Source organism: Parasteatoda tepidariorum, chromosome 6, assembly GCF_982258835.1.
Source record: "Parasteatoda tepidariorum strain Cologne lab strain chromosome 6, Ptep-v5.0, whole genome shotgun sequence".
Taxonomy (NCBI): domain Eukaryota; kingdom Metazoa; phylum Arthropoda; class Arachnida; order Araneae; family Theridiidae; genus Parasteatoda; species Parasteatoda tepidariorum.
This window is the reverse complement of record NC_141760.1, coordinates 44497964-44520054: the sequence shown is the minus strand read 5'-3', so window position 1 is coordinate 44520054 and position 22091 is coordinate 44497964. Positions and strand designations below refer to the sequence as shown.

General features: G+C 30.6%; 1 protein-coding gene across 3 annotated transcripts in view; it reads left to right on the top strand.

Moving 5' to 3' along the window:
* The window catches only part of LOC107453923 (lisH domain-containing protein ARMC9), a 126152-nt gene that overhangs the window by 14127 nt on the left and 89934 nt on the right, over positions 1 to 22091 (top strand). For 2 of the 3 annotated variants that reach the window (XM_087165765.1, XM_087165764.1), the window contains 17 exons: positions 38 to 112; positions 324 to 433; positions 5680 to 5785; positions 7492 to 7590; positions 7711 to 7801; positions 8783 to 8909; positions 10451 to 10590; positions 10692 to 10768; positions 12437 to 12511; positions 12625 to 12715; positions 16019 to 16065; positions 16153 to 16263; positions 16394 to 16458; positions 17560 to 17660; positions 19394 to 19508; positions 21398 to 21582; positions 21684 to 21823. In XM_087165765.1, coding sequence (XP_087021891.1) covers positions 38 to 112; positions 324 to 433; positions 5680 to 5785; positions 7492 to 7590; positions 7711 to 7801; positions 8783 to 8909; positions 10451 to 10590; positions 10692 to 10768; positions 12437 to 12511; positions 12625 to 12715; positions 16019 to 16065; positions 16153 to 16263; positions 16394 to 16458; positions 17560 to 17660; positions 19394 to 19508; positions 21398 to 21566 — 1599 coding nt within the window. In that variant the 3' untranslated portion in view covers positions 21567 to 21582; positions 21684 to 21823. Of the gene's footprint in view, positions 1 to 37; positions 113 to 323; positions 434 to 5679; positions 5786 to 7491; positions 7591 to 7710; positions 7802 to 8782; positions 8910 to 10450; positions 10591 to 10691; positions 10769 to 12436; positions 12512 to 12624; positions 12716 to 16018; positions 16066 to 16152; positions 16264 to 16393; positions 16459 to 17559; positions 17661 to 19393; positions 19509 to 21397; positions 21583 to 21683; positions 22029 to 22091 lie in introns of those variants that run through there. The other variant, XM_087165763.1, reaches the window with a different exon arrangement.

The window sequence follows — 22091 nt, the reverse complement described above, 5'->3', positions numbered from 1 at the left end:
ATTTTTTATTTCGAAGTACAATTTTTTATTTCTTTAGGAAGAATGTCGGCAGTTGATGGCAGTTGCAACTCTTTTGATAACAGCTCTGGAAAATGCAATAAAAGGCAATTTGGTAATCTAATCAAATATAATTACATTATACTAAATATTTCGTTTGCTTAATATTTTGTTATTGTTTGTGAAATTGGTTTAGGTTGTTTTATTATTAATAAAGTTTGAGAAACTACATGAAATTGAGTATTAGAACATACGTGAATGATAAGAACAGATTAAATTAGTAAAGAATATTCAATTTGACATGATATAATTTTATTTCAATTTAGGTAGACATGGATTGTGTTTTATCGGCTTGTGCCACCCATCTTCCTGATCTAGAAAAACTTCGGAGTGAGTCGCCAGAGAAAAAAACTTCTGATGAAAGTAATCTTGATGGGTATGAACTCTTTGAAATTAATATATGATATGAAATAAAAGAAATAAGCTATGTATTAAAAAGCAAAAGTAATGGTGTAAAGGTATTTATTTGTCTAGAAGAACCGTAAGAAATCGTCTTACTATCATTGACGACAATGATGCTTAATTAATGTCTGTCATATGTATTACTTGAAATAAAAAAAGTAACTTCTGAACTAAAGAGCAAAAATAAGGAGAAAAGATACTTATTCGCGATTAGGGTAACCGTAAAAAATTTGTATATTATTATTGACACTAATGCTCAATTAATATTGATAATGTGTATTAAAAGAATGAATTGAAATGAGCTATGTACTAAAAAGCAAAAGCTCATAAGAAAAGATCATAAAAATTTGCAAAAATTGAGAATAAGGCAGTGATTTTTATAATTTTCGTCTAGTTGGAAAAATGTCGCCAAATTGGCCTTTTTTTAAAAATGTTTAATTTCCTTTTAAATATTTAAGTCATTTGTCTGTTCTAAAGCCCAAATAATTCTTCGCGGCAAGATTATTTATATAGTATGAAATTATTGCATCGCTTCAAGTGTAAGGCTTAAGGTCACTTAAACTATGAATTTTATATTTTCCTTGGCGACAGAGCTTCGAAAAACGTAGTTAATAATATGTTAATAATATATTAATATTATTAACATATTTTTTACTATACCAAATGAATGTTTCTTTCTGTTGCCTACCACTGTAATTTCAAGGAAGCATTGTGCTTTGACTTCTCAAACCCAAATCTAAATATTAATATATTAATAGCATTATATGGGTGATTCTCACGAAACATGACCATTCGGACCAAAAAATTTCTTCATATTTAAAGTCTTCAAAATAATCTAAAATTTTTTTTGTATACTTCTTTAGCTACACTTATTAATATCTTATAGACAGCAGTGTAGTTTATTGACATTAGCTCGAGAAAAAAAAATAAATAGAAATTCAACAAATCTTGAATGCCAGGAAAATGACATATTACCTTAGAAGTTTAAAAAACAGTCATTTTAAGTTCATACCAAGCAACTCAACTTAAGCCTTTATGTTAGATGAATCATAAATTGCTTAAATCAATTCTTTTTATCCACTGTAGAAAGAAACAAAAAAAAATTGTCGCTGATATGTACAGAATAAAATTGTGTATAATAATCAATCATTGAATAAATAAATAACTTTGATTACATCCAAGCATATTACAATCATACATAAACTTGGTATTAGGTTAATATTTGCTTTCCCTCTTTACAGTATTAGCAGTTAAGAGAATTTCTGGTAACACTTCAATGTCCTGGCATTCATAAGCCAGGATAATGACAAATTTGCCATTTTATAACATGTAACTTTACTTTAGTTTAATATTTTGACCGACGACGTTTATATTCTGCAGAAAACAACAGTATTTCTTAAAATAACTCAGATAAATCTATGTAGTTTTTGTTATTAATGATTTCAATAAGCCAAAATGACAGCATAAAAACCTACTCACCTTGAAAAATATTTTGAGCCAGAAAATTGGTTCTTTATTCATGCAACAAGACATGTTCAGATAGGAGGGTATCTAATCAATCTATTAACATAAGATATTAATTCCTGGCCCTATCTATTTTGGTTATAAATCACTAAATAAACGCAGCCAGGAAAATTACAGATTTTCATGGGACAAACAAATTATTGACAGAAAAAATTATTTTAAGCGAAGTTTTAGTAAACAACGAGAATTGCTACGCAATCCTATGTGGTTCACGCCTTGAACCATGGCTCGCTGCGCTCGCTCGCCAATGAGCACAATGTTCCAGCACATAGAGATAGTATATTATCATCAAAGACATAGTATTGTACTTGTGTAGAAGAATTCTATCAATGTTCTTATTGGCTTTTAAAAAAGTATATTAGCTATTTAGATTGTACATGGTGAAAAAATCAAAACATTAGCTAAATGAGAAACATGTTAGCAAAATAAATTATCAAATATTGCAGTTACTCACCTAAATTCAACTAAATGTGTATAATAAATTAGTTAATGCTAGAAATTCTGAAAGTTTTAGAAAAAAAATTTATTATTTCGAAATATAAACTTTAAACCCTAACTTTTCCTTCTGAGATAATAACCCTCAAAAAGTCTTTCATTTTCAAGAACACAAAAATTTGTTTTTTCGCCAAATGAAATATTTTTTGGTGATCAGCATTATTGAAATCAATTTCTATATTAATTAACATTTGTGATAAAGTACATAACATTTTAGAACAAAATAAGGATGCATACAATAAAATAATACAATAAATTAAAATGCTTGGCTGTTAGCATTACCCGAGAAATACCACGTGGAGGTCGCCATGCTGCATTTCTAATCGGGGAGTTTTGATTTTGGTAATTCCCCTTCCCTACTGCCAATAGAAGTTTCAATTAAATTTTTTCCAAAAATTTTTTTTTTCTGCAAAGCTCTAAGAAATTAACACTAAGCATTTAGAATTTCTTTGAAAACGCAATTATAGATTTGGCATCTTGGAGCAATTACTGAAAGGCTGTCAAATGACTTAAGTCTTGGCAGGCCAACATAAAGTTGTCCAGAACTAAAAACTTGTTTAGTCAATACTAAACTGATTTTCTCAAAAGTCTGATCTTGTGACTTATTTATAGTCATGGAGAAGGCCAGCCTAATTAATTCCTAATTGAGTTTAAATTAAATATTATCATGTTTTTAGGGCATGAATCTGAATTGAACAACCTGATAATACTCACTCTGGTTATTGTTTCCGTTTTTAAAAGCGCTATATGTTGAGCCACCTCATGTGACATTTGCCATGTGACATTTTTAGCAGCAATCATTGGTCAATTTTCTAACGTTGCCATTCGGGGAGTAGTAATGAGGCTTTTTTTTGGTGCCGTGTAAGAGAAATATATATATAGATACCCTCTGCGTATATTCTAGAAATGCTTTCAAAGGATAAGATAAAAAAAAAATTAGCTTTTGAAAAATGTACGGGAAGTTTTGAAGCTAGTTATTATTGGAAATATTGTTTGGGACATGACAGGAAAATGACATTTTGATATTCAATTAAATTTTTTAAGTATACAAAACATTCAATGCTAGTGCAAAGTCATTTTAAAATGCTAACAGCAATGCTATTTATTAATTTTTTTTAAAAAAAAAGTTCTTTTAGTATTATAGTATTAGATCTTGGAGCAAGGGACAGTGAATATCATGTTTCGTGAGAATCACCCATATACGGAAGCATTGTGCTTTGACTTCAAATCCATATCTAAATAATAATATTATTAATATGGTAGACAAAACAATATTTTTTTTTTTTTTTAACAAAATAAATCCTAATAATGAAACATTCCTGTACAGTTTTTTTTTTTTTGGCGGGGGGGGGGGCTTGTCTCATACACTTGTCTTTTATAACTAGATTGATCAAGGAAGTCATTTTGACTGATTTTTAATTTCAACTAGAAGGACAATAATGTATATAATGACACGATTTCTTAGAATTTTGTGACTTTTTGTACAACATAGAATTTTTTTTATTGTTAATATTTACTAATAACTTGTTATGTAACTGTAAATAATTTAAAAAATATAAAAAAAATAATTTTAAACAAATTTCTTTACACATTAGTTATTCTTTCACAGTCCAGTCCTTTTGACTGCTTTTGGGCAATATAGGTAGGGGAGAGTTGGATAAAACGGGATACCATTATTGTTTTTATTCACTACGGAATATCTGTTAAGGAAAACCATACATTATTTGTTTTGTAGCTACAACATTTATTGAAGCACCCAAAAACATATTTTAAACTAATTTTAATGACTGCGAAATAGAAAAAAAAATTATTTCCAAACTCTTACATATCCCGTTTTAGCATACCTGGGTTGGATAAAACGGGATAGGGCTTACAATGTTTAATTTTTTGCATATATATAAATATAAAATTATAAATAATGCAAATATATAAATAATATTGTTTAGATATAGAAAAGTTCATACATTACAAAAGTTTTCATCATACATTACAATTAGTTTTAAAGAAAGATGTGAAATCCTAGAGTCGAAAATAAAATGCTTAATAATGAACGTTAATAAACAAATTTTGCTTTACTATATAAAGAGACTAAGTTTTTCAAAAGTATACATAGCTAATATAAATAAGTTGTTTAAAAAGCTTATGCCTACATTAATATATGGCTATTTTAAAACGTAATAATCCAACAAATAAATAGGTGGATAAAACGGGACATAAGGAACTCTATCCCGATTTATCCAAGTCACAAGTGTCCCATTTTGTCCGACTCCGACACTTTTTGAAACAAACATGGCTGCTGCCTAAATGTGAAAAGAAAATTAGATAGACTGCACATAAAAATATTGGTAAATAAATGGTTAATTGAATTTAATACTCACCGGAATTTTATTCCCTTATATGTAGGCAGTACAATGTAAAAAACAACGCACGTAAATGTAGAAAATGGCAAGAAAATAGAGTAAAAAAGTTCTGAGGCCTACAACTTTCTATCAAATAGTGATCTCGAGGCGGGACGCACCGAGAATAATATAATCACTGTCGAATTTAATGGCTACCGGGGCCGGTACCCCCTGAAGACGTCGGCTTCGGTGGTCGTAATTTTGTTTTATTTCATTTGTTTTGTATTGATACTTTTTTCTGAAATTTCTGCTGCTTTTTAGCGCGTTTTTTTCAAAGAAGTTTTTTCCTTTTGATCTTAATTATTTGTGTTTTCTTTCAGTCGAATAACACGTTTCTGTCGTTGTCCACTAGATAGCTGTAATAGTCTGGTCCCTAGGAGACGTATCCCGTTTTGTCCGACTATCCCGTTTTATCCAACTCTCCCCTATATACTAAGTTTCAGTCTTTCTAGTGTTAAAAAGACGCTTGGCGTACACGTGTTAGAGATCATTATCATTGCCGTTTATGAATTTTGAAGAAAGTTCGACACAGTTTTGAAATAAATAAATTAAAAATAAAATACGCAGGCCTGTGAAACAGAATGAGGTAAAAGGTGCAAATCAAAGAGGATGTTCTTTTTCAATTTATTCACAATGATTGAAATATTGATTAATTATTGTTTAATAGTACATAATTTGAACTGTAGAATGATTATTTTAACATTTCCTTTCATCTTATTAACACGTTAATTTTTAAATAAATTCTTGTGATCTAATTTTATTAAACTAATTTTATTAATTTATAATACAATTATTTTTTTAGGAAAAATAAACTAGAGATTGATAAAATGAATTATGATAATTTGAAGCAAGATTTAAGGATGTGCAACGACAGAAAGAAATCTCTTCTCTTTCAAGCTTTACGATGGGTCAGTTCAATTTTGAATTTATTTTACTTGGTCCCTCAGGTCATCGTCTAGGTGATGAGTGCGTTGAACATTGTAGACTGTCTTAAGATTTTTAATGTTAAGTGTTATTTAAATAGAACTAATTGTAATAAATATGTATATATTTTAAAGTATTGAAATGCGAAATATTTTTTTTTTAATATTTAAGTTACAATTATTTTTCACTGTGGAGTTAATTCAATGCATTTAAAAAAATGGGATGCGTCGATTTAAACCAGAATTTTATAAGGTGAGTAAATGTTAATATTTAAGTAATTAGTTCAGTCTAATACTCTAATTTCCAAAGAGAAATATTTTAGAATTATGTTTAGAAATCTGCCCTTTAAACTCACATAAGTAAATTTTTTACGTAATATTACTTAAAGTAGTAAGTTTTAAAAGCTAATTTTAATATACTACTTATGCAAAATATAATTGTAGAATTTTGCTGCAATTTAACTTATGGGTAACCTTTTTTATTAATAAACATCAAAGACACCAGTTACACGGTAAAAAATTCCGGTACTCAGGCATTTGTACCGTACAAATTTAAGGAACAAAAAATCTGATGTACTGTAACTTTTAGAGTAACATGTACTGAATCACTGTCATAAAATAAATATTAATAAGGCAATTACGGAATTAAATCTTACAATAAAGTGGATTTTATGGATGATGCACTCTGAGTGCCAATACATCTTATCATAATTTCATCCGGGATTTTTTGCAGTGTTTTAGATAAGTTATTTTAACGAAAAAAATTATTTTGTTCTCAATTATAGGTTTTATTTGTTTCTATAATAACGATATAATAATATACAAAAGAATAATAAAGAAAAAAATTATTCATGATAACTACGGATGAGAGGAAAAAAAACCTACTCAAGTCAGGTGCGTAACTTTAATATCTAAAGGGAGTTTTGACAAGCAGCTTCATAATTGTCCAGATAAGGGTTGCGGAAAAATTATTGCGGAATAAATCTCACTTGACGATTTCTTACTAATTTCGCTTTTTTACACCATCTCAAAATTGTATCTAGCTACAGTTGTTTTCTTTATTATTATTACAATCATTCTATTTTATTTTATAACAGTTTTTGTACAGCTAACCCAATTTTTTGGGTTTACGACCACTAATGCTCAACCCCGTAACCTTGTAATTTTAAACCCAATCCAGAAAACAAGGGAATTCCTAGATCAAGTAATGGGAGAAATTTACCTTAGTGGAGGACTGTTTGATGGAACTAACCAGCATTTGCGTTACATGGAAATGAAAACTACGAAAACATTCCACGGTTAGCCTAACTGCAAAGGGGCTCTAACCCATGATCCGTCTATCAGGATATTTTACGTCAGCATTTTGGATATTTTACGTCAGCAGGATATTTTACGTCAGCATATTTTACGTCAGCAAAAAAAGAGTATACAAATCAATTATTTTGAAATTCCGCTGAATAAACATTCCTATTGTAGATGTACTTTAGGTTAATTCATAAAAGAAACTTTTGTTTCGCTTCCTTTTAGTAAATTTTGGCTTTCAGCTAATCACTAACTGTTACCCGTATATTATAACTAATTTTGATATAAAAATTCTACTTTTATTTGTCTGACATTACCCATTCCTATATATGCTTATAACTCTTGAATAAAATTATGTATTTTATCTATATCTGTGTTATTACTTTCAGCGTTTAACGAAAGCAGGAAATTGGCATAAGCGGGAAGAAACTGTGGTTGAATTTGTAGACAATGATTTACTTGATCTGAATTTTAAATCAGAGGAGCCAGTGAGTAAACTTTTAATTTTCTTAAAAATGGTTGCTATAACGCAAAATCAAGTTATGCATATTAAAATAATTCTTAATAAAAATCTTTAATAAATAACTGTTGTGTTTTTAATTTTTTAGACTAAGATATTTTTAGCTATTCGATCAAAAAGTGCTCCTCTGTTGGAAAGCTTTGCCCGTTTCATCAACGCTTTCTCTTCGTTTGTCTTAGGTAATGTATTTTGTTCTCTTTGAAAAATACCATGTTTTCAAAACTGATACCTTTTTTTTAATAGTTTAAAAATGTGTACGTTTTTCTTTTTATAACCTTGTGAAAAAAAAAAGTTAATTCATATATAGTGTTCAAAAATGCTTATCAATATATAATACCAGGTATTTAAAAAAATAACCGACGATTTAAATCAATTAAAGAAAACGGAGGAAGATAGAGTACGGTTTATTACATTATGTACTAGGTTACGTTAGGTAACTAAAGAATTTTTTCTCATTGAGATTCAAAATAAGCAATAACATTCGTCAATAGATTGTGCTTCTAGCTGAAAAGTGTAAAGCAATGTTTACAAACTAACCCCAATTTTCAGCAACAACGTGGTGTAGTCTAGGTACATGAAGTCCATGCAAATGTTTCAGTTGGAATGGTCTGACATGCAATTGAAAATATTGCGCTATAATTTTCTCTGCCAGTTGAGTTATCTCGTTTCAGAGCATGATGCACCAGTTAGTTTCAGAGCATGATACACCATTCTGTTATCTCCTTTTTCTCTGGTTTTCAAATCAGTGATCTCACAATTGTTCACAATCGATCATCGAAGTCAAGCATCTCTGGTTGCGGTCAGTGAGCGGGTGGGTGACCAATTTTATCTGCTAGCGAAGGGACCAGGGTCTTTCGGTATTGGTCCCTTTTCTACCGTAAAAGCAGGGGAGCCTTCCCCTCTGTAGAGGATCAAAGTTGTGATGGCTTGTCTTTGGATCATCCTCAGGGATGTTTCTCGGACCATCGCAATAGTCCATTGTGCAGCTCTAGCACGACGTTAGTAAAGTACTTTATTACTACTTCAAATGAGTGATTATTTTTGTGTTATTTTACAGTGTAATTTATAAAATGACTATGTATGTCCTATATTAAATTTTCTCAGTAATTACGTAAAATTAAAGCAAGTAATTATGATGTTCCACTGTCTGATACATTTAGGAAGGCAATATCTTTCATCCAATTGCAAGCTGCTGGAATTACTTGTAGAACATTTACTTACCAATGAAGCTAAAGAAGATATTGTGTTAGACATGATTCTCGGAACTTTGAAGAAGTTAAGCATTAGGTAAAATAATACTTTTAGTTAGTGTAAGGTTGATTAAAAACCGCACGATTTAAAAGTTAAAAGCTGCTACAATTTTAATAATTTATATTTTTGTCAAATATAAGTTGGAGAGTTTTCATCCTACCGCTCTAAAAGGGCTAAAATATATATTTAATAAAGTTTACTGATTATATTATTATGTTAGTTTCACTGTACAATATATGCATTTAAAGAAGATGAAATGAGTACATTTTTGTTGTTTTGTGGCTCTTTTATCAAATAAAATTTACATTTTATCTTCTGTTGAGTTTTTTAGTGTCTTGTTTTTAATGTGTATTTTAAAGTAAATGTGTATCCCGGCATTTTTTTTCTTTTATTCTTAGTTTGTTATTTGTCAATAGAGGACCACAAGGTTCAATAGCAAAGGGCCGCGAAGCGGTTAGTCAGTGAAAGCGAACAAACTGGCGACCGAAGATAGCTGGTTATAAATAAAAAAAGGATATTTTTGGATGTATAGCAAATTCTTCTTCTATAGTAATAAATAATAACTTACGCAAAAAACAAAAACTTGCTTTAATGATTGCAAGGATTAATGTTTCTGTAAATTAACGGTGACGATAGCTTTAAATAGTCACAGGATAGTCCACCTTATAATCACCAATTCTATGGGGGAAGTACGAACTTTTGTCACAAATATTTCAGAGAACTGTAAATTGATTTTGAAATATAATGCTTAGCAAAATTTTGTAATCTGTGAATTTATTTTTATTAAAGGATATTTTTAATTATGTTGCAGAGATTGACCCGAATTTTTTTAAAATAGCATTATCGAAATAATGAAACCACATATTACAAGTATTTAATCTTCTACAGTGTGAAATAAAATATATCTAACATTAAAAGCTGATCAGAATTCTCTGAGATGATAGAAATTCATATTTTTTTAAGTCATACTCACTCTTGCTCATTACAATTAAAAAAAAAATCGATCACATGACATACAATTTCCGCGTAATTTATTTTATTTTTTTAAAACGTAAATTGGCTCCAATATAATACTCTAAAACCAATATTCGACCACCTCAAAAAAAAAAAAAAAGGGTATAAGATACAGTTGTATATCTAAAAATATATAAAGATTAAAACATTTACTATATTTTGCAACATGCAAGCAAGTACGGTAACATGCACAAGTTTTCTCAAATAAAATAATTTATTGTGTTACAAAAGGCATGGTAGCAGTTCTTATTTGTATAAAAAAGATAATTCCTCAAATGTTATCACTCATGAAATTAGTTTACATAAAAATATGTTATAGGCTAAATAAATTGATATTAATGGTGATAAAAGTCAATTTTGATAATTATATCCTTAATAATATATAGATATATACACTAAGAATAATAATAAAATAGAAAAACGTTTTAATGGGGAAACGTAAAGGTCTACATCAGGACACACCCTTTACGAAAAATGCGATATTTCTAAATAAAAAATAATTATCCTATAAAAATTTACATAATATATATATTTAATATATATTTTTTATTGAATATAAACAGAAGAACTTCTCAAGCATATATGGTTGAAGGTGGGGTGATTGAATGGCTTGCTGGTACATTTCACTCAAAAGCAGTCATATCAGATTATGCGATGTATTCATCTATCGCCTTACTTTTCAACCTCAGTTTATGTCCCATGGGTAAGTAAAAATGATTTTTCCTTAGAGAATATAATCGCATGGAAGAAAATATTTTTTTTAGACATATGCTTCTGGAATTCATATCAATTTAATATTTTTAGGTAAAAAACGATGTGAACCATTGAAAGTTGAACTTATCTCTGGTTTGGGAGGATTACTACAACTTCAAGACCAAAAAGTAATTATTATAATTTTTATTTCTTTTCGTACATATGTTCGGTAAGCGTAGCTTAACTCCGTCCCGCACCTTTGGGGCATCCAGGGAATACTGAAGTCTCACAGTGCGCGTCAGTGTCTACTCAATACAATACATAGGTTAGGTTATGAAGTACATATGTTAGGTAATTTGGAATATATAGTTCTAAACATTTACCCGTTCTTCTTACGCAGTGAAAAAAAAGCTAATGATCAAAAAACGATATCAATCAATACTACGAAATCATACATAAAACTGAAAGATATATACCGACTCAATTAACCCTTTAACGCAGAAATTTTATATAACATATTTTTTACACTTTCATTATTATTTTGTATTGATTTAGGTCAAAATAAATGAAAAATACTGTATTTAGCATTTTAATAATTTATGGCTAGGAAATTTATGGCTACAGTATAAAACACTGGTAATTTTTTCTGTGTTAAAGGTAAAATCTTACAAACACAGCTCACTTCCAAATAATAATTTTTCAAATTTGCACTTATTTAGATTTAAGAGAAACAGTTATTCATTATTGAAATTTCTTTAATTTACAAAATTAATAAATTTTTTAATATGAATGAAAAAATGAAATGAATGAAAATTACAGTTTTTTGGATTTTACATTTTAATATAAATATAATTCCGATAATCTGGCAGACTTTTTTTTAGTAACTATTAGGCAGTTTTTTATTAATAAAAAGCACCACTATATTTTTGCTTGTAATTAGAGCGTCAGAAAAAAATATATATAAAAGTAACACTAGTGACCCATCTGGGTTAAAGAATTAATTAAGTGATAACAGTTTCATTTTTTTATTTATTATTATACACTACCCGTCCTGATGGATTTATGTTATTAGATTAAGCGAAACAAGCTTTTAGAAGTTCTCATAAAGAAAGAAAGAATAATTTGTATTCAGTATCATTTGGTTTAATGCTATTGCTCGTGGTCAACTCTTAATGGTCAGAAATTACCATAATCAACAATTTTCACTGGTATTTATACCTTTTCGTGGGCCATAAAAATCTATTTCCACAGTACCTAATATTATATTTAGTACCTACTAAAAAACACAAGTTAACTTGTACTTACGCCGATAGTAAAAACTCACCAGCACGGCAGCGGGAGGTGCTGATTATTACAGCATCTGTAGATTATTTTTCACCAAAGTTTTCATTTTTTAAAAAAAGAAATAGAGAAAATTGTTGATACTATTTTTTAAAACATTTCTAAACAGATTTCTAATAAAAATTAAAAAGCTGAATTGATAGAACACCGTAAAGAACAATAAGTAAAAAATAAATAAATTATGTTGCTTGATTACTGACTTAACTTTATAGGATTTATTCTATTTATTAATATCATAGTATAAAATTCCGTTATAATTATATTTGAAAGTCCTTTAAAAGTACCTTATATGCTCCTTCTAAAGATCTGACCTTGGTGTTAGATGGATCTTCAAAGTGATTTAAAAGACTTTTCCATGAAGGTTTTCTTTAAAACTAAATTATATTTTGCTTTTATGCATAAAACTTTATAAATTATACATTTCTCAACTAAGATACTTTTTTTAATATATTTATGTATCTAAATAAAATTTGTACTAAATACATATTATGTATAATAGAAATACTTTTTATTAGATATCCCCTTATGTGAACGGTGTTTTGTACAGAATTCTTTCGATAGCAAGTGTTCGAGAATATGCGAAGGAACAAGTACGTATTTTGCCGTTAGTTATTACACAATTTTCGTTCCTTCTTGTAATATCTGTAATTTTAAAATATTATACGAATGTTACAGTTTATTCTTGTTCTAAACACATTTTCAGGCATTGCCAAATGCACTTCGCAAAATGATGGCCAAAGCTGAAGGGGAACCAAAGAAACAACTTGAGACCATTTTAGAACTCTTCGTGACGGGTAACTTCCAAGTTTTATTCGAATTCAGACTGTTTCTGTGTCTCATTTTGATTAACTCGCTTTATTGTTTTTTTTATAGTTATTTGAGTAACCAACAATATGATTTTATTGCTAATATTATAAAAGTATAAGAGAGCTAAGAGCAAACGACTGTCTTGGGTTTTGATCGGGCTAATAAGGAAATATGAGGACCACAAAGTGAAGAACGGTTATGTGCATGCGTGTGTGAATCGGAGAAAAAAAGATTTTGCGAGCGGAAAGACGGGTATTTTCCACAATACGGCCCATTTTCACCATGTAATAACTCTCGGGATTCGGGAAAAACAGATTTTTCACATTATTGATTTGTCAAAACTTAGTAATCCTCAAAATGCAACAGATGGCGAACCTATCGTTATTTTTTTTGTAAAATGGACAGAGCCATTCTTTCCCCCATAGTCTTCATCTTTTAAAATTCTTAAATTTTTCGGAAAAAAGTTCCCAATCCAAAATTGATTAATTTATGAAACTAAAATTGCGCCCCCAGTTCTAAAAATCTAATATAGTTAAAGGAAAGGAAATAAAATGAGGTTTATAAGAAAATTTTTAATTTAATGCAACATCCCAGAGACTTTTCTCATGGTTAATAAGAGAAAAAACAATTGGGAATAAAGCACAAACTTGAATGTTGTTGTTTCTAATAACGCTTGAACAAGCTAAGCTGGCCAGCCGTTAACCTTGCAAATTAAGTCAGGACGAGGTCGAAGTCGGTCATTGAAAAGTTAATCAATGCTGGTAAAGGTAATTAATAACCCGTGGTAATTAATGCTCAGTGACTGAATAGAGGACTTTCGATTCCACATATTTTACAAGCATGTATATCGCATTTACTCTATTGGTCTTAGAAGCTTCGAGAACCGAACTGATAAAATATCATAATACAATTCTTAAAAATTTAAAATAGTCACAAAACCAGACAGTTAATCTCACTATTTTTGTCTGCAGGAAATTTCTTTCATCTTCATTATAAAAAACATAATTTTTCATTTTAGCAATGTGCAAAATAGAGGTAATTTAAATCAGATTTTTTTTTTATCATTTAAAACAGTTTTCAGGTATAAATTTAATTACAAAGATTTTGTTTCCCAGAAGTGACATATTTTTTTAATAAAACTTGTTATTGATTAAAGTTTTTAATTCCAAAAATACGTTCTATCAAACTTAAACCTCTTTTGTCCAAACGGAAAAGGCATAAAAATAGCTTACTCTTCAGACAAATGGGATACCTGCAAGTGACGTAGTGAGGGTATCTCGATCCTGATTTGTTATTGAAAAGTGGCCTTTGTTTACGCTAGCAACTATGTTTTTCATTCTATTTCGAGTAAGCCAAGCCCGTCAAGTATCAACTCTCTTAAGTGACGCATTTTAAATTCTTTCCCAATATATTTACACAGGGACTTAACGCAAAGACAGGCACGAAGCCATGTAGAACATAAACAAGCTAGTTATGCATCAAAGTTTCCAAGTACACAAAACAAAAATATATCACGGTTACAATAAAATATATAAATAATAAATCTAAGTTAAGAAGTAGTCGAGAAAGAATTATTTCTCAACTAATTCGATGTGTGACACGGCTCTGTATTTAATTAAATTATCGTTAATTAACATTCTAATTTATATAGAGAAACTTAGCTCAACTTTAATACGCCATTTTGCTGATAAAGATTAGTTGGCGCTAACGTCATAGATTACATGTGAGGATATGAGCTATCTTCTTTTTGAAGTACAAGTACCCAATTGAGCGATTCCGAATATAAACTGCTGTTTGTAGAAAATGCAACACCATGAAGGAATCATCAGAATCAAATGAAATTCGCAGCAAATGTCAATTATAGGATATTATGCAAATTAATAAAGTTTCAGAGCCATCGCGCGTGCGTGGCGCGCGCAGCGCCCTCTGAATTGATGCTGAAAGCGTATAAATAAAGTGCTGTAGCGGGACGTTGAAAATAGTCTATGATTATTTGTTAGTGGCAAACGTTTAGTGAGACCTGAGTATGCCTCCACGACGGAAGAATAAGAAATTCAAGCAACTTACGGAGTTTGAACGAGGGAGGATAATCGGCCTTCGAGAAGGAGGATTTTCCTATCGCGCAATAGCAGCTCGTATGCAGCGGAACAGTTCCACAGTGATGCGAGTTTGGAAGCAGTGGACCGACGAGCACCGAACAACTCGAAAAACAGGCACTGGACGACAGAAGGTGACGTCAGAGCGCGATGATCGACACCTGCTCCGCATGGCGGTGAATGATCGCACAGCTTCCTCCAGGCAGCTGGCAGCACATTGGTCTACTGCTACAGGTGTACAATTGTCGGCTTCGTCAATTCGTCGTCGTCTGCTGCGCCGTGGATTGCGTGCAAGGGTGCCATTATACAGGATTCCCCTCACGGCGGATCATCGTCGGCAGTGGGCTCTTGAGCACAGAGACTGGCGAGCTGATTGGCACCAAGTTGTCTTTTCAGATGAATCACGCTTCAATTTGTGGACCCATGATGGCCGTGTTCGTGTTAGACGTTATGCCGGTCAACGCTGCCTTCCTGAGTGTATTATTGAACGACATAGTGGTCGAACACCCGGAGTTATGGTCTGGGGTGCGATTTCGTATCATGGACGATCCAATTTGATACGAATTGAGGGTAATCTCAATAGCAACAGATACGTCCGTGAAGTGCTACAGTCCGAAGTCGTTCCTTTCCTTCAAGGCATCCCTGGAGCTATCTTTCAGCAGGATAATGCACGCCCACATGTTGCGCGGACTGTTAGAGACTTCTGTTCAGCACAACGCATGCAACTTCTTCCTTGGCCTGCTTATTCGCCGGATATGTCGCCTATTGAGCACGTGTGGGATATGGTTGGTCGACGTCTCACTCGTGATCCGCGTCCTGCAGTTTCCAAAGACGAACTTTGGTTGCGCATACAAGCGATATGGAATTCTCTTCCTCAAGCAGATATTCAACATCTGTTTGACTCCATGCCACGTCGTATAGCAGCACTTATTGCAGCGCGTGGTGGCTGCACCAAATACTGATTTCGGACGCTTAATTTGTTTCTTTTGTTTTGAAAATTTCATCATTTATTTGTATCAGTACAAGTCGTTTCTGCATTAAATTTCATTTGATTCTGATGATTCTTTCATGGTGTTGCATTTTCTACAAACAGCAGTTTATATTGCATTAAATATGATCCGATATGTAAACATTTCTTGCTTATTTATTACAAAATAATTCAACATCAAAAAAAAATTATTTGTTCTCATTCAGATGTCCAAATTGAAGATGGAAGTTCAGACGAGGAAGACGATGATCAGGTAATTTGTTGAGGATTCTATTTTTCTGTATGTTTTATGTTCTTTGAAGTAAGAATGATTAAAAAATTAATCATTATGTTATTTTAGGAAAACGATAATTTGGAACCTGAATTAGAATCCAACGATATAATTACATCCGACACAAGTGAAGTGAACGGAGAACACCTTTTGGAATTATACTATACTCTCAAACAAAATGTAGGATTTAAAATGTGTCTGAATTTCTTTTAACTCATTCTTTTTTTTTTAAGTTATAGAATGAAATTTATTTAAATTCTTACTGATATAAAACTTACCTCAATTAATAAAATGAATGGATGTATTTAAGGTACAACCTGAAAGGAATACTAGTCCTGAACTACAAAAAGAAGAACTGAATCTCTCGCCACGATTGTAAGTCTCATCTCTAAGGTGAAAAATAAGAATTATAATTTCTTGCTATTTTCTAATGATAAATCTGAAAAAAGTATTTAACATGTTAGCTACCCGAAATACATGTTTTTAAAAAAATCAACAAAATAAACTTCTCTCTGAAGCCTTGTGATCATGATTGTAATAATGCATTATCCAATTAGTAGAAGAAACATTTGGAAAGAATATAAAAAATCTATGGTTATTAATATTGAGCCCTGTTATTAAAGTTATAAGTATGAAATTTAAAAAAAAATAATAAATTCAGACTATAGAGCTACTTATTTTTCCAAAACTCGAGAGTGCGGTTTTTAACCATTCTGGATTATAAACGAATTTCCTGGAAAAACGAAACTTCAGGATTAAATAACTCCAAAACTAAATGAAAATTTAAAAAAAGTAGCGAAGTGATGTTTATAAGACAAAAGGGTAAGAGGTTGCAAAAAAACATAATTCTACTGTTATTAGTTTTTAACAACGAATAATGATGAATAAAATTTTAATTGTAATTCCGAAGAATGCGAATTTTAAAAAATGTATGCGGCTCAAAAGTAAATAAAATAAAAAGCTTTGACATAAAATATCTTAAAAACTAATGACATTTTCCAATCAGAGTATTTCCCAATGATATCTACAAAAATTAATACTTTTACTCAGTTTCTTTTCTTTCTTTCTTTTTTTTTTTTTTGTCGACAGGGTAAAAAGCATGCTGCGACAACAATAAAGATTTTGTTTTTAATATAAAGCGATTTTTTAAGAAGTATAAAGTACGGAATAAAATTAATGGGTAAGTAAAATAAATGGGAAAAAAGTATAATAAATAATCAACGTGTGGAACTATTTATAAAGGTTTAAAACAATGAGTTATGGTACAGCAATTTATGTGTAAAATAATAAGTATTAATTTTCAATTATGGTTCTACAATTCATTCCACCCTGAAAATATTAGGGAAATTTTTGGAAAACCCGTCTAATTACTTACATAAGCGGCAAATGACTAAAGGAATCAATAAACATAAATGAATTTTTTTTTGTCCAGAAATGTAAGTATATAGTCTTAGTAAACATTTTTTTCCCTTGTAGAAATCATATTTCAGAAACGAGAAGTGCTATCAGTGAATTATCAGTTAACCAAAATTCACAATTGAATTCGTCATTGACTTCAGAATTACCACTAACACCAAGTAAGATGATTTGACATTTATTTTTATATGGTTACTGTTTCATTTAAAAATTTAAGCTCAATTTAGTATAATAATTTTTTTCTTCTTTTTTCAGCCATATTATGTGGTCAGTGTTATCGACCAATAACTAATTTTATTGTAAAATAACTTAATTTACGAACAACCCTCCGGAAAGCATACCGTTAGGAGTGAACGGAATAAATTTTGTTGTTGTTTCTAATGCTACTTGTCACACGGGCAAGTCTGCTTGATGAAACCGAGCAAATTTAAGGCAGAGTGTAAGTTTCTTGTTTTTCAGTGGCGCCATCTATGGCCAAGAATTCGACTTCTGCCAAACCATACGTCACACCCGTTTACAGGGCGGACACATTCATACATCCACAGATCGTAATTGTGACCTGAATCAGAGAATGATCGATCTCCAATCCAGTACCCCCAGAGGTTTTGATTTGTTAAGGGAACATGGAGGACTTTTGCGACTTGACAGATTTAACATGCATCAGTCACAGTCTTCGGCCGGCGGGGTTTGAACCCACGAACTCTTGGGCAATGGGCCCAGCGCCCTACCGACCAGGCTATAAATTTTGTACACAGGTAGTATGAACTATGCGCTTAAGAATGACTGCGTAGCTCTCACGGACCACGGTTACAGTTACAAAATTTCGAAATGGAAACGCCCATTTTTTTCAAAATCTAAAATTGAGTAGGAACGATATTTTTAGCCATTTTTCGTGACCATTAATGAGAAGAAAACTAGATAAAATCCTTTAAAAACAGAGAAAAAAATTATGGACATGGACGAGACAAGACCGCGAGTTAATTTTCAAGTGCAAGGAAAAATATTTTTGTCACCTCCACCATTAAGGATAATATATATGAACGGAGTAAACTAAATGTTATTTACAATTTTAAAAGTAAGTCAAAATCTGGTGCCCTTATAAAAATGCGGTACAAAATAATTTTATTATGTACTTTATTTTAAATTCTACAGTGCGAAATAATGAAATTATTAAGCTCTGTAATAATTATTAAGATATAAATACGTGAAGAACGCAACATGCGAGATGATCGCATCTTCACGTTCTGGACTTAATATTAAAATTGGAGGGGATGATCCTAAATATATAAATGCTGACTATATTTTATGTTATGAAATCAATCACAAAAACGTTATTTCTCTGAATAAACATAGCTTTTTTTATCTCCATGAAATATGGTCCCAATAGTTCGGTTAGGAGAGAGATCCTAAGTTTGGACCCTTAAAGTTAATTTTACTTTTTGAGTATTCCACAACATCTCGATAACTTTAAAATTTATGTAAACAGTTATAAAATTTGTTTATTCAAAAATAATTCCACGCAAGATATTACTTTAAAAAATATTTATTATTGTTTTATTTAATAATCCATATCGCTCAATTTTTGTGTTACGCCACTTAAATTCGCATTCTTTAAAATGATGTAAAATGCATACCTTACAATTCAAAAGTTTTTCGACTACGTTTAAATAAAAAGATAAAAATATATATTTACTAAAACATATTTTTGCATGGAATTATCTTTGGATAAACGAATTTTACAATTGTGTGCGAAGTTTGTATGAATTCTATTAAATATAGAAGTAATCTCAAAATAAATTAATATTAATAGTCACCGTGTGTTATAATAAGTTAATAGTAATCTTTTACACAGAACGTAATAAATTTGAAAGTAATGTCTTTCCTCGTTAATTAGAATTAGATGTTGAAGCAACTCAGCTAGTACGCAAAATAGTTGGATCTCCATCAACGACACTAGTAGAAGCTGCAGTTATTCCAGATCCCGCATCAGTTACAATAAAAGGCCTCAAGTATGTTACTATAACTAAAAATATTCAGTAACAATGGATATTTTAACTGTGTCTATGCAAATAAAAGAAAATAGCATTTGTTTATGCATGTAGTTGAATACATTCTCATAGCAGTTACGAGTACCTATGCTTTGTAATTGAAATATGTTAAAAAGATAAAACAGGTGCTATATTGAGTGAAATAATCTATGCAGACTAATTTTAAAATACATATCATGCTCATTTGTAGTTAAAAAAGTTACGCTTTTGAAATCAGGTACCATTTAGCGGACCTTTCACATTTAATTATGAAACAAAAGTTGTGCAAATGATTTCAATTTAATACCATATGACTCATTGAGATAAAGGCAATAACAGAAATCTTAAGTTCTCAATACTTTCCAATGTTAATTTCTTTATTCTTTTCCTGCTGCATTTTTTGAGGAATTGTCTAACCCTTGATGGTGAATTAAATCACTTCCATATCATCGATTGCCATGATATTGTGGTTGTAAATAGAAATGTTGTAAGAAATACATATTTTTCATGTGATTTTGAACTTCGTTCGATTTCTATAGGGAATTTGAATAGACTATCAAAAAAGAGTTCCTTCCTCGAAATTACACAATGCGATTTTAATAAATTAACATAGAACAACTGGTTGCTAGTTGTTATTGGTAACAAACTACTAGTAATGACTGATATGCTGGCCAATATCTAAAATGATGCCAGCTTAGAAAGCTTTAAGCAACAATAGCTTTTATATACACACACATATATATATATACAATAGAAGAATTACTGTAAGTATCCTTTTCAACAAGAGACTTTCTACTTCTTCAGAGTGTTAACCTATGAAGAAGTATATTGATACAATTTCTTGAATTATTCAAACCAATTAAAATTTTTTAATAAAAATGTTTGATTGAACTGAGTTACTAAATTTTAAGATTGTAAATATTTTTAAGACTCCAGCTTTATAAAAGTTTGTGATACTCACAATCAAAAATTATTTTTAACAGGTTCACAAGAACACATTTCATTAAATAAAATATTAATAAATTACTTCCTAAATGTAGAAATTGCCTTAGTACAATTCCCTATAGGCAAGAATACCTTTTGCTCTCTGGCGAGGATTCTTCTCACAATATAAAAGATTATAACTGAGAACAGGACTGTGCAGACATTGTAGGAATCGAATATCACTGTCAAATGGTGTCAGTAAAAATTAAAGTTTTAAATTTTTTTTAAAATCATCTTTCTTTTAATTGATCGTTTAAGCAAAAATTTCTGTATAGATGATAGAAATCAGAGTACTTTAGAAGTTGCTATGCTACTGGAAAAACTTTACAACGCAAATTCTGTTTTACCTCTATTGGTATTTTGAAATTTAAAGAAAGTTTAGAGAAAAGTAAGTTCAGTTAAACCCAGACTAAACAATGAAGTTTCAAATGCTGAAAAAATGCTTCAAAAATCAAACTAATTATTAAAGAATCACTCGAGATTACGCATAGAAGAAATCCAGTCATACTTTGTTTGCCTTTTAATAATTTGAATTTTTTTTCTTCCCTTCATCATTTGTAACTTTGTGGTTTAAATGAGGCCACTCATTTTGTACTCCAATTTTAAAAATAACAACGAAGGTGAAACAGAATTTAAGATGTAAATATTCTGCCTCTTAGGCAGTCCACACAATGAATAGGTAAGCTTTATGAGATATACGAGGGGCAGATTGCCATACTTTAGCATGCACACACTTCTGCGGATCCTAACGCATAAGTATAGGAATTAGCCACCTGTATGCCTCTTCTGTACCGCTTGCCTTCTCAGAGTGTGACCTGCCTTAACCAGCAATGATATTTATGTAATGTAATAAATGTACTGACTTATTCATAAAATTATAATTTTAGTGCTAATGAGTATACAGTAGCCTTCAGTTCCCGGCCTAAAATTCCTCGGACACCAGAACCAGGAGAGCTACCATCTCCGAAAGTCGGCTCAAGCAGTCCAATAAGGTGTGTTTTCCAGCGAGACTTTAATTCAAGTGCAAGCAACATCGGCATATATTGCAATAATTGAAAAACTCCCATTTAGTGTAAACATGAGCATTATTTTCTCTCAAATATAAGTACACTAGAGTTTTAATTCCTTTTCAGTCTTGCACAAAAAAATAATTTTTTGTTTTTGTTTCCATAGGTTTAGCAGTTTATCTTTGAAGAGTAGATGAAATTTCTAGCATAAGAAAAAAACAGTGCCTTGTTACAATTTTTAAATACATGAAGATGGGAATCATTCCACTTTGACGAAAAGAAATTTTTTAACAAATTTGCTACAACCTTAATCTTGGACAAATAGAAACTGCTCAGTTATGAGCACAAAAATAAACTATATTTGCATGATTTTGAGATTCCGGCTTTTGTAAAGGTTTCAATTTTATGAAAAAACTGTGCTGCAAGGAAACTGATAATAACATTGTGATAATTAGATAAGAAAACTATATTAGTATCAATGAGTACTAAACGAGTGGATAAAATAGTATATGTAGAATACTCCTATTTTAAACTTTTTTTTCTTCAAAACTTTGAAAGGAGTGCAAATAAATAT